This window comes from Macaca nemestrina, chromosome 14 (genome assembly GCF_043159975.1).
Source record: "Macaca nemestrina isolate mMacNem1 chromosome 14, mMacNem.hap1, whole genome shotgun sequence".
Taxonomy (NCBI): Eukaryota; Metazoa; Chordata; class Mammalia; order Primates; family Cercopithecidae; genus Macaca; species Macaca nemestrina.
The window spans coordinates 104901002-104914071 of NC_092138.1; the positions used below are offsets into that span (position 1 = coordinate 104901002).

Here is a 13070-nt window from a genome sequence, read left to right on the forward strand (position 1 = left end):
ATATTTTTAATTTTTTATATATTATTATTTTTTGAGACAAGGTGTTGCTTTGTCACCCAGGCTGGAGTGCAGTGGCATCATCAAGGCTCACTGCGGTCTCAACTTCGTGAGCCTCTGACCTTAGCCTCCTGAGGAGCTAGGACCACCGGTGCATGCCACCATGCCCGACTAATTTTTGTAGTTTTGGTAGAGATGGGGTTTCACCATGTTTCCCAGGCTGGTTTCAAACTCCTGGGCTCAAGCGATCTGCCCAACTTGGCCTCCCAAAGCTCTGGGATTATAGGCATGAGCCACTGTGCCCAGCCTATGATTTTTTTTTTTTTTTTGAGACGGAGTCTCGCTCTGTCGCCCAGGCTGGAGTGCAGTGGCCGGATCTCAGCTCACTGCAAGCTCTGCCTCCCGGGTTCATGCCATTCTCCTGCCTCAGCCTCCAGAGTAGCTGGGACTACAGGCGCCCGCCACCTCGCCCGGCTAGTTTTTTGTATTTTTTAGTAGAGACGGGATTTCACTGTGTTAGCCAGGATGGTCTTGATCTCCTGACCTCGTGATCCGCCCGTCTCGGCCTCCCAAAGTGCTGGGATTACAGGCTTGAGCTACCGCGCCCGGCCGCCTATGATATTTTTAAGTATGGTCCTCTAGCCTCCTTAATTCATGTAAAGTTTGTTTGCTGCCAAGGGCACCTCTTATTCCATGCATCATGTCAAGATATACACAGTACAGGCCTATTGTTTTCCACTTTCAGTAATGCTAAGATTTATCAGTGGGTTCAGACTTTATCCATCTATTATAAATTTCCCCAGTTACCTCTCATCTAAAGGGTTTAACAGCCATAAATAATTCTTGCTGAAGCCCATTAATACATTTGGGGATGCAAAATTGTGATTTTTCTAGTTGTATCATTTTCTAAATGTATTATTAGTTTGAATTCAGCTAAAAGAGGAAACTTTCCTCAATATGTAAGAATCGTTTTGTACATATTGTATTTCAATGCATTGGAGTCATTCATTATAATGTTTAAATTGCCCTACTTACATCTAGTAGGAGCTCCTTCATGTTCAATTCTTTGTCCTTTCAACAAAATTGTCTCTCCCTTATCTCTTTCTCTGGGGGTCAACTGATCCTCCCACCTAAGCCTCCCAAAGTACTGGGATTATAAGCTTTTTTGCTTCCCCTCTCCCCACCCAGCACATGACTTCCTACCCCAGGACTGGAATAACGCATTTACCCAAAGAGCCCTGCCTCTGTTTAGTGGGAAATGGTATATATGAAAGCCCACAATCTGGGTGTTAGGGTTATTCATCACTTCTAAGTATTTTCAGTGGACAGACCATGGACACTGGCATTTTTTAGAAATAGAAAAACAAATGAGTCTGTATTAAAATTGCCAATTCAAATTTAAGGCTGCAGGAGTTTTACTTAAATCTTTGATTTTATACTTGTATCTTTCCTTCTTTCTTTTTTTTTTTTTTTGAGATGGAGTTTTGCTCTTTCACCCAGGATAGAGTGAAGTGGCATGATCTCGGCTCACTCAACCTCTGCCCCCAGGTTACAGCGATTATCATGCCTCAGCCTCCCGACTAGCTGAAATTACAAACACCTGCCACCATGTCCGGCTAATTTTTGTATTTTTAGTAGAGATGGGTTTTTGCCATGTTGGCCAGGCTAGTCTTGAACTCCTGACCTCAGGTGATCCACCCGCCTTGGCCTCCCAATGTGCTGGGATTACAGGTGTGAGCCACCGTGCCTGGCCTTGTATCTTTTTTTTAAATGCTGAAAGTCTTGATTCTGGTGGCATTAACATAATTATTTGCTTACTTGTTTTATGCTACTGTGTGTCTGTTTAAGTTTCTAAATAACAATACCAGTAGAATTATGAACAATATGACAAATGAATATAATTTAGGATTTATTGTATATTCCACTAGGGATATAAAGGTCAAAACACTGTGTTCTAAAGTAACCTGAAATAATTCATTCTCGAATGGATATGCTACCAACTTGTTTTAGCTTTATTTTTAGGTATTATTTTAATCATTTTTAATTAAATTTTAAAAATATTTAAAGTTGTTTTATAATTACATAAAACACTTATGTGGTTCCAAAGTACAAAACAAGATAGAGTTGACAAGGTATAGCTTCTGTCCCTGTCTGCTTTCCCTTGATTCCTTGTTCTTCTACATACTGGTATTAAGTCTTTTTTTTTTTTTTTTTTTTTTTAAAACCATTGTTTCTTTTGGAAAATTTAAATGATTAAGTTGGATTTTCTCCCTCCTTCTCTTACTTAGAAAGTACTATACTGAGCACATCATTCTGGACCTTGCTTTTATTTTTTAACTTACCAACGTATCTGGAGGTCACACCCTAGCAGAATATATACTTCTTCCTCATTTCTTTCGACAGCTGCATAGTACTACACTGGAAGGATATACCACAGTTTATTATACTAGTACCTTATTACGCATAGGCATTCAGGTTGTTTCCAGATGTTTGCTATTACAAATAGTTCTTTTAAAACTTTATGCATTCTATACCTTCTGTTGTCTCTTTGGGATAGATTCCTAGAAGTGGGATTGCTAGACCAAAGGGTAAACACAGAGGTAATATTTTCAGATGTTGCCAAATTCCTCTCTTGCACCACTTTGCATGCCCATGACTACTGGATGAGAGTACCTCACACCCTTGCCAACAGAATTATTTTCAGACTTTAAGATTCTTCCATCTGATAGCTGAGAAATGGTATTTCTTGCATCTTTTGTCAATTTTTCAATTGGTTGTTGGTCTTTTTCTTCTGAATTTTTAGACGTACCATATATATTAGTTATATTAGCCCTCTGTGTACATTTGTTACATAATTTATATTTTCCCCAGTTGGCCTTCTTTTACCTTTGGTTATAATTTTTTTGTGATGTAAATTAAACATAAAAATTATACAGTCAAATATCAATTTCTTCCCTTATTGTTTCTAGATTTTGAGTTAAAGTTAGAAAAATGTTCCCTACTCACAGGTTATACAGAAATACATTCTTTTATTGGTTTTTATTACCTATATAATTTATTTTTATTTTTAATAAGGATTTCTGACATGTTTGTAATTTATATAGTTTATAGAGAATAAGAAATGCATCTAATTTTGTCTTTTTCCACATTTTGATCTAGTTGTCCCAATATCACTTATTAAAGTTTCCTTTCCAAAAATAAATTCTACCCAAACTGTAGTTCTAAATCACAAATTTCAAACAATAAACCTTCTGGAAGAAAACACAGCAGGGTACTTCATAACCTTGGTATAGGTGAAGATTTTTTAAGACAGAACATAGATAACACTAACCATAAATAATTATCCCCTAAAAACGATTAAGAGTTTAAACATTTTTTTTCAGACCAAAAAACAGCTTACCTTTCTTTGGTTTATTACGTGTTCAATCTTAGGCCACTAACTTGGTTTTCTAATTTGTAAAACTGTAGCTATATTGCCTATCTTGACGGCAATTGAAGCTTAAATGAGAAATTTGTTTTAAAACACAAAAGCACTGTCTATCATATAAATTAAGATTAATAAAAACGGATATATCTTGGCTGGGTGCAGTGGCTATAATCCTAGAATTTTGGGAGGCCGGGCGGGCGGATCACCTGAGGTCAGGAGTTCAGACCAGCCTGGCCAACATGGTGAAACCCTGTCTGTACAAACAATAGAAAAATTAGCCGGGTGTGATGGTGTGTGCCTATAGTTCCAGCTACTTAAGGGGCTAAGTCAGGAGAATTGCTTGAACCTGGATGTCAAGGCTGCAGTGAGCCAAGACTGCGCCACTGCACTCCAGCCTGGGTGACAGAGTGAGACACTGTCTCAAACAAAACAAAACAAAACAGCAATAACAACAACAAAAACAAATTTATCTTTAATTATATCAATATTTGTACATATAAAGACAGGCTGAGTCTCAGGATTCACCGAGCTCCAGAAATTGGCATCCTCAAGCCCCTTACTAATAAAAAAGGTAAGATAGGTTACCTATCTTACCTGGCCCTAAAAACTGGCATCCTCGAGCCCTGACAGCGGCCCATAGATTGGCAGACAACTGCTGAGGGTTCTGGTGCTGTAATATCAGTTCTGTTACAGTTCTTTCTCCAAGGGAACGAGCTGCTCGCATGGCTCTTACACGACCTTCTTCTTCCACCAGTTGACAGTTTACAAGTGTCACCAGTTTCCTTTGCATCGGACGGCTCAGTGCACTCTGGTTCAAACTAGCTACACCTTTAGGAAAAGGGAAACAAAGGGAGCTAAAGTTTTTTCAATAAAAAATAAAAGTCAATTTTCATTATCTGTATTTAATGATTAAGCCATAATTCCTAATGAGTCCCTTCTAATGTGCTTTCATTTTCCTAACAGTATTCTGTCTCTGTTATTACATTAATATTATATTAATAATATTATATTAATAAAAGCACTATTAAACAATGAATTCAAATACTGTACAAATTTCAAGATGCAGTGACTCTGGTAAATTTTTTTTTTTTTTAGACAAGGTCTCACTCCCATTGCCCAGGCTGAGTGCAGTGGCACGATCACAGCTCACAGCAATCTCAACTTCCTGGGCTCATGTGATTCTCCTACACCGGCCTCCTCAGTAGCTGGGACTACAGGCATGTGCCACCATGCCCACCTAATTTTTTGTATTTTTAGTAGAGATGGGCTTGGTCTCAAACTTCTGGGGTCAAGAAATCCACCCACCTCAGCCTCATAAAGTGTTCAAATTATAGGCATGAAGCCACCACGCCCAGCTTTAATTTTTTTTTTTTTTGAGACGGAGTCTCGCTGTGTCACCCAGGCTGGAGTGCACTGGTGCCATCTCAGCTTACTGCAAGCTCCACCTCCCAGGTTCATGCCATTCTCCTGCCTCAGCCTCCCGAGTAGCTGGGACTACAGGCGCCCTCCACCATGCCTGGCTAATTTTTTGTATTTTTAGTAGAGATGGGGTTTCACCGTGTTAGCCAGGATGGTCTCGCTCTCCTGACCTTGTGATCCGCCCACCTAAGCCTCCCAAAGTGCTGGGATTACAGGCATGAGCCACTGCACCCGGCCCCAGCTTGAATTCTTAATGACAATATTGGTTATTTTCAGAAAATAGGACAAGGTAATTTTCTGAATCTATACATTTTTCAAGGCATTTCTCAAGCAAACTCCTTTTCCACAATTTAATAGGGTATCCACATCAAGTCATTCCAGGTAAATGTACTACCAAGCCCTACTTATCAGTAAAAATGCATTTTATGAACTTACCTTTACCTCCACTTAGTGGTTTTAAGTAGAGTGCCAAATCCTCAACGCATTTCTTTGCAACCTCATAGTGTTTATTCTCACCTAGATTACTTAACTTAATTGACTGATGATCTGGTACCTTAAAAAAAAAAAAAAGAAGTATTGCAGAAATATTCATTCAGCTCATGCAACTATTATTTATGTACTTGGTAATAATCTTGGTGAGTATAAAATTATAACGCATAGATACTACATGAAAGCCATTTAAGTAAAATTAAAGTCAAACACCTAGCCAAACTGCTTTCTATAAACCAAAAATGAGGCCAGTCATGGTGGCTCAGGCCTGTAATCTCAGCGCTTTGGGAGGCCAAGGAGGCAGATTAACTGAAGTCAGGAGTTTGAGACCAGCCTGGCCAACATGGTGAAATTCCATCTCTACTAAAAACTACAAAAATTAGACAGGTGTGGTGGTGGATGCCTGTAATCCTAGCTACTCAGGAGGCTGAGGCAGGAGAATCTCTTGAACCCAGGAGGCTGAGGTTGGAGTGAGCTAAGATTGCACCGTGCACTCCAATCTGGGTGACAGAGCGAGACTCCATCTCAAAATAACAACAGCAGCAGCAACAACAAAAAATAACATACTTAATAGCAGGAGCTGTGTGGATTAATGAAGAAAGAAAAGAAGCAGAAAGTTAACAGTATTGTATCAATGCTAATTTCTTGGTGTTGGATGTTAACACTAGGTTAAGCTGCGAAAAGTTATACAAGTTCTCTGAATAGTATCTCTTGCAACTTTTTTGTAAGTCTGAAAGAATTTCAAAATTAAAGAGTGGAGAAAAAAGGCAGAGTTGTTTTTTCTTTTCCCCCCATAGCACTTATCACCTTTTCACTATATTATTTACTTAAGATAAGCATTATAAGATAGAGTGTTTCCATTCAAAGGTCAAAACTTGGGTAAAAATTGCAGCTCTGCTACTTCTATGAATGACCTTGAGTAAATTACTTAATTGCTCCAAGTCATAATTTCCATATCTGCAAAATGAAGATGGAAAATCTGTATTTTGTAGTGTCACTACGAAAGTGCAATATAATTCAACAAATATTTATATTTATGGAGAGCTTACCATGCACTGGGCACAGTTATAGGTACCAGGGATATATCAATGAGCAAAACAGACAAAATGTTTTGCCCTTGTGGAGCTCACATTCTAGTGGACAGTAGAAGAGGCAGCCAATCAATAAATTAAAAACATAATAAATAGATATGTAGTGTTTCAAGAGGTGAAATTATAGAGCAAAGATAAGGGGGACTGGAAATACTAGCGAGGGGTTACAATTTTAATTAGGGTGGTCAGGATTGGCTCCTTGAAAACTGTGAGATGTGAATAAAGAATGTGAAGAGAGAGGCTAGGCATGGTTGCTCACGCCAATAATCCCAGCATTTTGGGAGGCCAAGGTGGGCAGATCACTTGAGGTCAGGAGTTCGAGACCAGCCTGGCCAACATGGTGAGACCCCATCTCTACTAAAAATACAACAGTTAGCTGGGCATGGTGGCGCGCACCTGTAATCCCAGCTACTTGGGAGGCTGAAGCAGGAGAATCACTTGAACCTGGAAAGTGGAGGATGCAATGAGCTGAGATTGGGCCATTGCACTCCAACCTAGATGACAGTGAGAGTCCATCTCAAAAAAAAAAAAAAGAAAATGGAGAGAGACTGAACATTCTAGGCAAAGGTAACAGTCACTATAAAAGCCATCAGGTGGCAATATACTTGGTATATCTGAGAACTGGCTAAGAAGCCAGTGTAGCTTAAGCAGAATAAGAACAGTAGTAGAAGAGGTAACAGAAGTCACATTGTAAAGACCTGTAAGCAATTTAAGGACCAACGGAGATAACATTTACAAATGATATTAACACAGTACCCGCTGACCTACAGCAAATGCTAAATAAATGGTAGCTAGTTTTTCTGCATTTTTTTTGAGATAGGGTCTTACTCCGATCACCCAGGCTGGAGTGCAGTGGCATGATCTTGGCTCTCTGCAGCCTTAACCTCCTGGGCTCAAATGAACCTCCCATCTCACCATCTCAGCCTCCCAAGTAGCTGGGACTACAGTCACACACCACCACGCCTGACTAATTTTTGTATTTTTTGTAGAGATGGGGTTTCACCATGTTGCCCAGGCTAGTCTCGAACTCCTGGCCTCAAGTGGCCTGCCCACCTCAGCCTCCCAAAGTGCTGAGATTACAGGTGTAAGCCACTGGGTCTCGTGGTTAGCTAGTATTCTGACAAAAAGTTTATATTTTATCAAATCTAAAATGTTATTGTTTGCAAGAGACATTATTTTATACTCCATTAACAAAAATATATTGCCAATTAAATTAAGATACACTATCGATTGTAGATGCACCTTGATTTCATGGTGTGTAACTTGATTATAAACACTGAAAAGAGATTTTGTGCTTTACAAGGAGGACTTCAAATTCAAGATACTAAGGGAATGAATGAAGTATTTTGGTTTATTGGATTTTCTATCAAATCAGAAAAATAATTCCTTTTTGGCTTTAATATGTAGTACATGATGTATAGAATTTCATCTTCTTCGTAACCTGTAAAATGGGGATAATAACCACCTGAAAAGCTATGGTAAGAATTAGTAATAATAAATGCTGAATACTTACTGTCAAACCTAATGTAAAGTAGACCCTCATTAAATAGAAGTTATTTCAAATCTAGAATCTTGCTTTGATTCAATAAAATAATTACAAACACGAATTCTATAGCACATGTGTTTTTTTTTTCCCCTATTTCGACTCAGGCATCACATAGCTCAGAGGTGTCTTCTGGCTTCTGTGGGCCACACTGGAAGAACTGTCTTGGGCCACACATAAGATACACTAACACTAACAATAGCTGATGAGCTTAAAAAAAAACAAAGTTTACGAATTTGTGTTGGGCCACATTCAAAGCTGTCCTGGGCTGCATGCAGCCTGAAAGTCAGACAAGCTTGATATAGCACATGGTCATAAGAAATCATGCAGAATTTATTACTGACACATTGGTTTTTGGTTTTCCATATAAACATCCCTACATAGACCTTATTTTTTCATTTGCACTATTATACAAAAAGTTAAGTGAAGTAAAAAAGAGTAACAACGACAACAGAAAAACCTGTTTCTGGTCAAAGCTTTGATTACATTTCTTTTCATATCACCTAGTGAACAAATATGTACACTTACATAAAAACGTTTCTTATCCACCAAAATCACTTACATACATGAATTTTAGCCACAGAATTAAAGAAATATGTAACTATAATATAATCTATGGTTTGTATAAGGATATGACATTATCTAAAGAAAATCTTTCGCAGAATACAATCCTGAAAATCAGGTACATTGAGATTTATTTTTTACACCTTAATGATCACTAAACATACTTTATACCTATTACTGAACAAAGTTCAATAACTATTTCATGTAACAAATTATTAGGTTGCTGCAAAAGTAATTGCAGTTTTTGCCATTAAAGCCACGTAAGATGGCCGGGTGCAGTGGCTCATGCCTGTAATCCTAGCACACTGGGAGGCCGAGGTGGGTGGATCACTTAAGGTCAGGAGTTCCAGACCAGCCTGGCCAACATAGTGAAACCCTGTCTCCACTAAAAATACAAAAAAAATTAGCTGGGTATGTTGGTGCGTGCCTGTAGTCCCAGCTACTTGGGAGGCTGAAGCAGGAGAATCATTTGAACCTGGGAGGTGGGAATTGCAGTGAGCCCAGATTACGCCACTGCACTCCAGCCTGGGAGACAGAGAGAGACTCTGTTTCAAAAAAAAAAAAAAAAAGGCCACGTAAGATACACTAACGATAGCTGATGAGCTAAAAAAATAAAAATAAAAATAAATCACAAAAAAATCTCACAATGTTTTAAAAGTTTATGAATTTGTGTTGGGCTGCATTCAAAGATGTCCTGGGCCGCATGTGGCCTGCAGGCTGGACAAGCCATTAAAATAATGGCAAAAACAGCGATCACTTTTGCACCAACATATAGTAAAATCTTGAACACTTACCTGGGCTCCAACTAACTGGAGAAGTGCAAAGTTGACAGGAAGTACATCAATATCTGTGTTGATGGCAGTCTGGTCAAAAGGACAAGCTTTTCGATGAAGTTTATTCAAGCAGGTCTTGCAAACAGTGTGTGAACAACCTAAACTGATGGGTTTGTGCACATTCTCATCAAATTCATTATAGCAGATTGGACAGGACAGAAACTCTGTCCATTGAGCTGCCTGCACAGGCATTGTGGAAGCTGGACGCTCGGGTTAGCAGTCTAGCAGATCATTATTTTGCTGTGTAGTGTTTTGTAAGCTAGAAATGGACAAAAGTATGAATTAACCACATATTCATCATTCACCTTTCAAGAGTTAATTGCTTAAGTCAACCAATAGCTGCAGACCTAAAATACTTCTGAATAATTTTATAACATTTGGATGTATTTTTTAAAAAACCTATTTACTGAATTAATTAAATTTCTGAAATTCTGCATGGAAACAATACCTTAATAGTGTTCCTTTCAATTAAACTGTATTTATATTGGTTGCTCACATAATAATCAAAGCTTTTATGTTTTTTTCTCAATGACCACATCAAACAAGTAAATTAACTTTCCATATTCCATCTTTAGGAACACAAATTACTTTGGACCGCTGGGGTGTTTGTTTTGTTGTTTTGTTTTTTAAGTGTTTCCCTTGGATAACCAGTACCCCAAAACATAATAAGGTACGGCCAGGAGTTAGTGAACTTTGGAAACTACTCATCCAAATAATATTGTAGAGACTCAAGTGTGAAGAAAACAGCCTTGCCACCTTAAAGAGGAAATCTCTGACAAGACTTGGCTAGGAAGCAAAATGAGGTACTGAAAATCAACATATAAGAGAAGACTGTGATGAGTGAGAGATGATTAAGAGAGCTGTTTGTTCATAAATGAAAGAATAATGCTGACCACAACATACAGTGCCAAAGTAAAACCAACAAAAAAATTATCTTAAAAATCTTGTATTGTTCATTACAATATTTCTGATAAAACTATATTATTTAGTGATTGATATACATAACCAAAACTGTAAAGTCCAATGAGGAAGACGTAGAAGAAAAAACATCATTCTAAAATGGTATATAGTCATGATTAAAAACTGAAAAGGCACATGTAAAAAAAAACAGTGAGAGAATTTTTCTTGTTTCTAAGATCAAAATATTCCTGCCGGGCATGGTGGCTCACACCTATAATCGCAGCACTGTGGGAGGCCAAGGCGGGAGGATCACCTGAGGTCAGGAGCTCGGGACCAGACTAACTAACATGGATAAACCCAATCTCTACTAAAAATACAAAATTAGCCACGTGTGGTGGCACATGCCTGTAATCCCAGCTACTAGGAAGGCTGAGGCAGGAGAATTACTTGAATCTGGAAGGTGGAGGTTGCAGTGAGCCAAGATCACGCCACTGCACTCCAGCCTGTTCAACAAGAGCGAAACTTTGTCTCAAAAAAAAAAAAATCCACAACTTTAGTAAAGTAAAAGATTTAGTAGCAAAACAACACTAATTTGAACACACTAAACTTCCTAGATTTTCTTTATCTTCCAATTCAAGACTTATATAAGTCTGACAAAAGCTCTCTGGTGAACAAGAAATCTAGGTATTTAGGGCAATTAAACAACCAATACTTTATTTCACAGGAATGTTTACCAACCCAAATATATTAGTTCCAAAGAAATTAGATGTTTAAAAATGTAGTCACATTCAGGAGAGAAAAAATATGTAACTGAAACTATTTTCCATTATGCCAACATACAAAAAAATTCTATTAGCCTTTATTGTGTTTCTTTTTTTTTTTTTTTTTTTTTGAGAGTCTTGCTCTGTCACCCAGACTGGAGTGCAATGGCGCAATCTCGGCTCACTGCAACCTTTGCCTCCTGGGTTCAAGTGATTGTCCCGCCTTGGCATCCCAAGTAGCTGGGATGGCACCTGCCATCATGCCTGGCTAATTTTCGTAGAGAAGGGGTTTCACCATGTTGGCCAGGCTGGTCTTGAACTCCTGACCTCATGTGTCTGGCTGCCTCAGCCTCCCAAAGTGCTGGGATTGCAGGCATGAGCCACCGTGCCTGGACCTGTGCTTTTAGATTCACAAAAACCAAGATAAAAAAAAAAAAAACTTGGTAAAAATGAATTACAGAGCTTGCTATGTAAAAAAGCACCCGCATATAAACTTTCTCAAACAGCTCTAACGCAAATTATCTAAAATCTTATCTTTAAAGTAACCAAATCTTCCAAGTTATTTATTTTACAACTTTCATCCTCAAATTACCACATCTATTAATGCCATCAATCTAAAAACCAATTAGTTTCCTTCCAACTTTAGAGATGAGCACTGAGCAGGTGAATATATCACTCCCTAAAACTACTGAACATTTTTAACATGCAGTTTTCTGGTTTGCAGAGTTATACAATTAGAGGCCTTTGAGGAAGAATGAATTTCATCTTAAATCTACTGAAAGCCCTAATTTGGTTAATAACTTGAACTGATTAAATATTTATCAAAACAGGACACTGCATGTAGTTTTTCATAATGGCCACCTGTTTGGAAATGTTAATTCTGTGGTTTAGGGTGTCACAGGCCACCTGGTAGTACAAAATAAGAGCAAATACCTTTTCCTTAGTTTTCCAAGACCTTTCTCAAATGCTTTATATTAAAGCACGTAAGTGGGGGGTTGGGGGGGGAGTTTCAACTAAACAGAAAAATGCTATCTTTCATATTGTCACCTACTACATAGTTTTAAACTGCTTCAAACTATACCAGAGCACACCGAATAGTTTTATATTACAATAGTCCTTAGTGTGTTTAGGCATAGAAACATCAGAGGTTTTAACATAATTAATGCTGAGAAGTTTAATTTCTACCACAAATTGAATTAATACCTTTAAGATATAAAGAAAAAACACTGCCAAAATTTTGGCAATAACTCTACCAAATTTTCTTCTCTGTGTCAGAGTATAACTTTCTGATAGTAAATTATGAACTAAACTTCCCTTACACGATCAGATATAAGAAATGCTTTTTCTAAAAATGTTTTTCTTCAGTGATATTATCAGTAAATCCTAGATTCCTTAATTAAGATAAATACAATATAAAATTTTATCTGAAACACAGAAGAAACTTCATTCCTTCAAAACAGGCACTTGGCAAATGTTTACCTAGAAAATATTTTTGTAACTACCCAAAATGGTAAATATTCTATGGTCTTTATAATTTTAAAAGCATATAAATGAACCATGGAGCACAAAGACTATATATTAATTTGCAAAACTTCTAGACCTATACTAATACATTTTATGCAACTCATTTGAGTCTATGTAAGTCTAAATTGCTACGAATATTTATAGTTACTACTGAAGTATTCTTCCCAAATAATCAAAACATTTCAAACTGAGATAAAATGGATTAAAAGGCCTACAACTCAAGATATCTAAAGTGATTCCTTAAGAAAAACATTCTAATTATTTGTATAAACTAATTTTAGTTACCAGTTACAAAAACTGAAGAAGGGTAACAAGATAAAGCATAGGAGTGAGAAATGCCAAATTAAAGGTGGGACCATAAACAGTTTTTCCCTCAAATAATTTTCCAGACTGCAAGTTCCTTGCTATGAGCACTGACACACAAAACAGGAAGCATAATAGGCACCTCTTACATGATTCAAATTACAAACTGCTTTAATAAGAGCCAGCTAAATACTTTCATTTTCTCTTATTAGTCCACCA

The 13070-nt window shown here is 37.6% G+C and overlaps 1 protein-coding gene across 7 annotated transcripts in view; it reads right to left on the bottom strand.

The window, feature by feature from the left end:
* The window catches only part of LOC105463886 (ring finger and CCCH-type domains 2), a 57289-nt gene that overhangs the window by 39385 nt on the left and 4834 nt on the right, over positions 1-13070 (bottom strand). For 6 of the 7 annotated variants that reach the window (XM_024787381.2, XM_024787382.2, XM_071078287.1 and 3 more), the window contains exons 2-4: positions 9325-9622; positions 5279-5396; positions 4019-4252 (exon numbers count right to left, since the gene is read on the bottom strand). In XM_024787381.2, coding sequence (XP_024643149.1) covers positions 4019-4252; positions 5279-5396; positions 9325-9555 — 583 coding nt within the window. In that variant the 5' untranslated portion in view covers positions 9556-9622. Of the gene's footprint in view, positions 1-4018; positions 4253-5278; positions 5397-9324; positions 11109-13070 lie in introns of those variants that run through there. The other variant, XM_011711285.2, reaches the window with a different exon arrangement.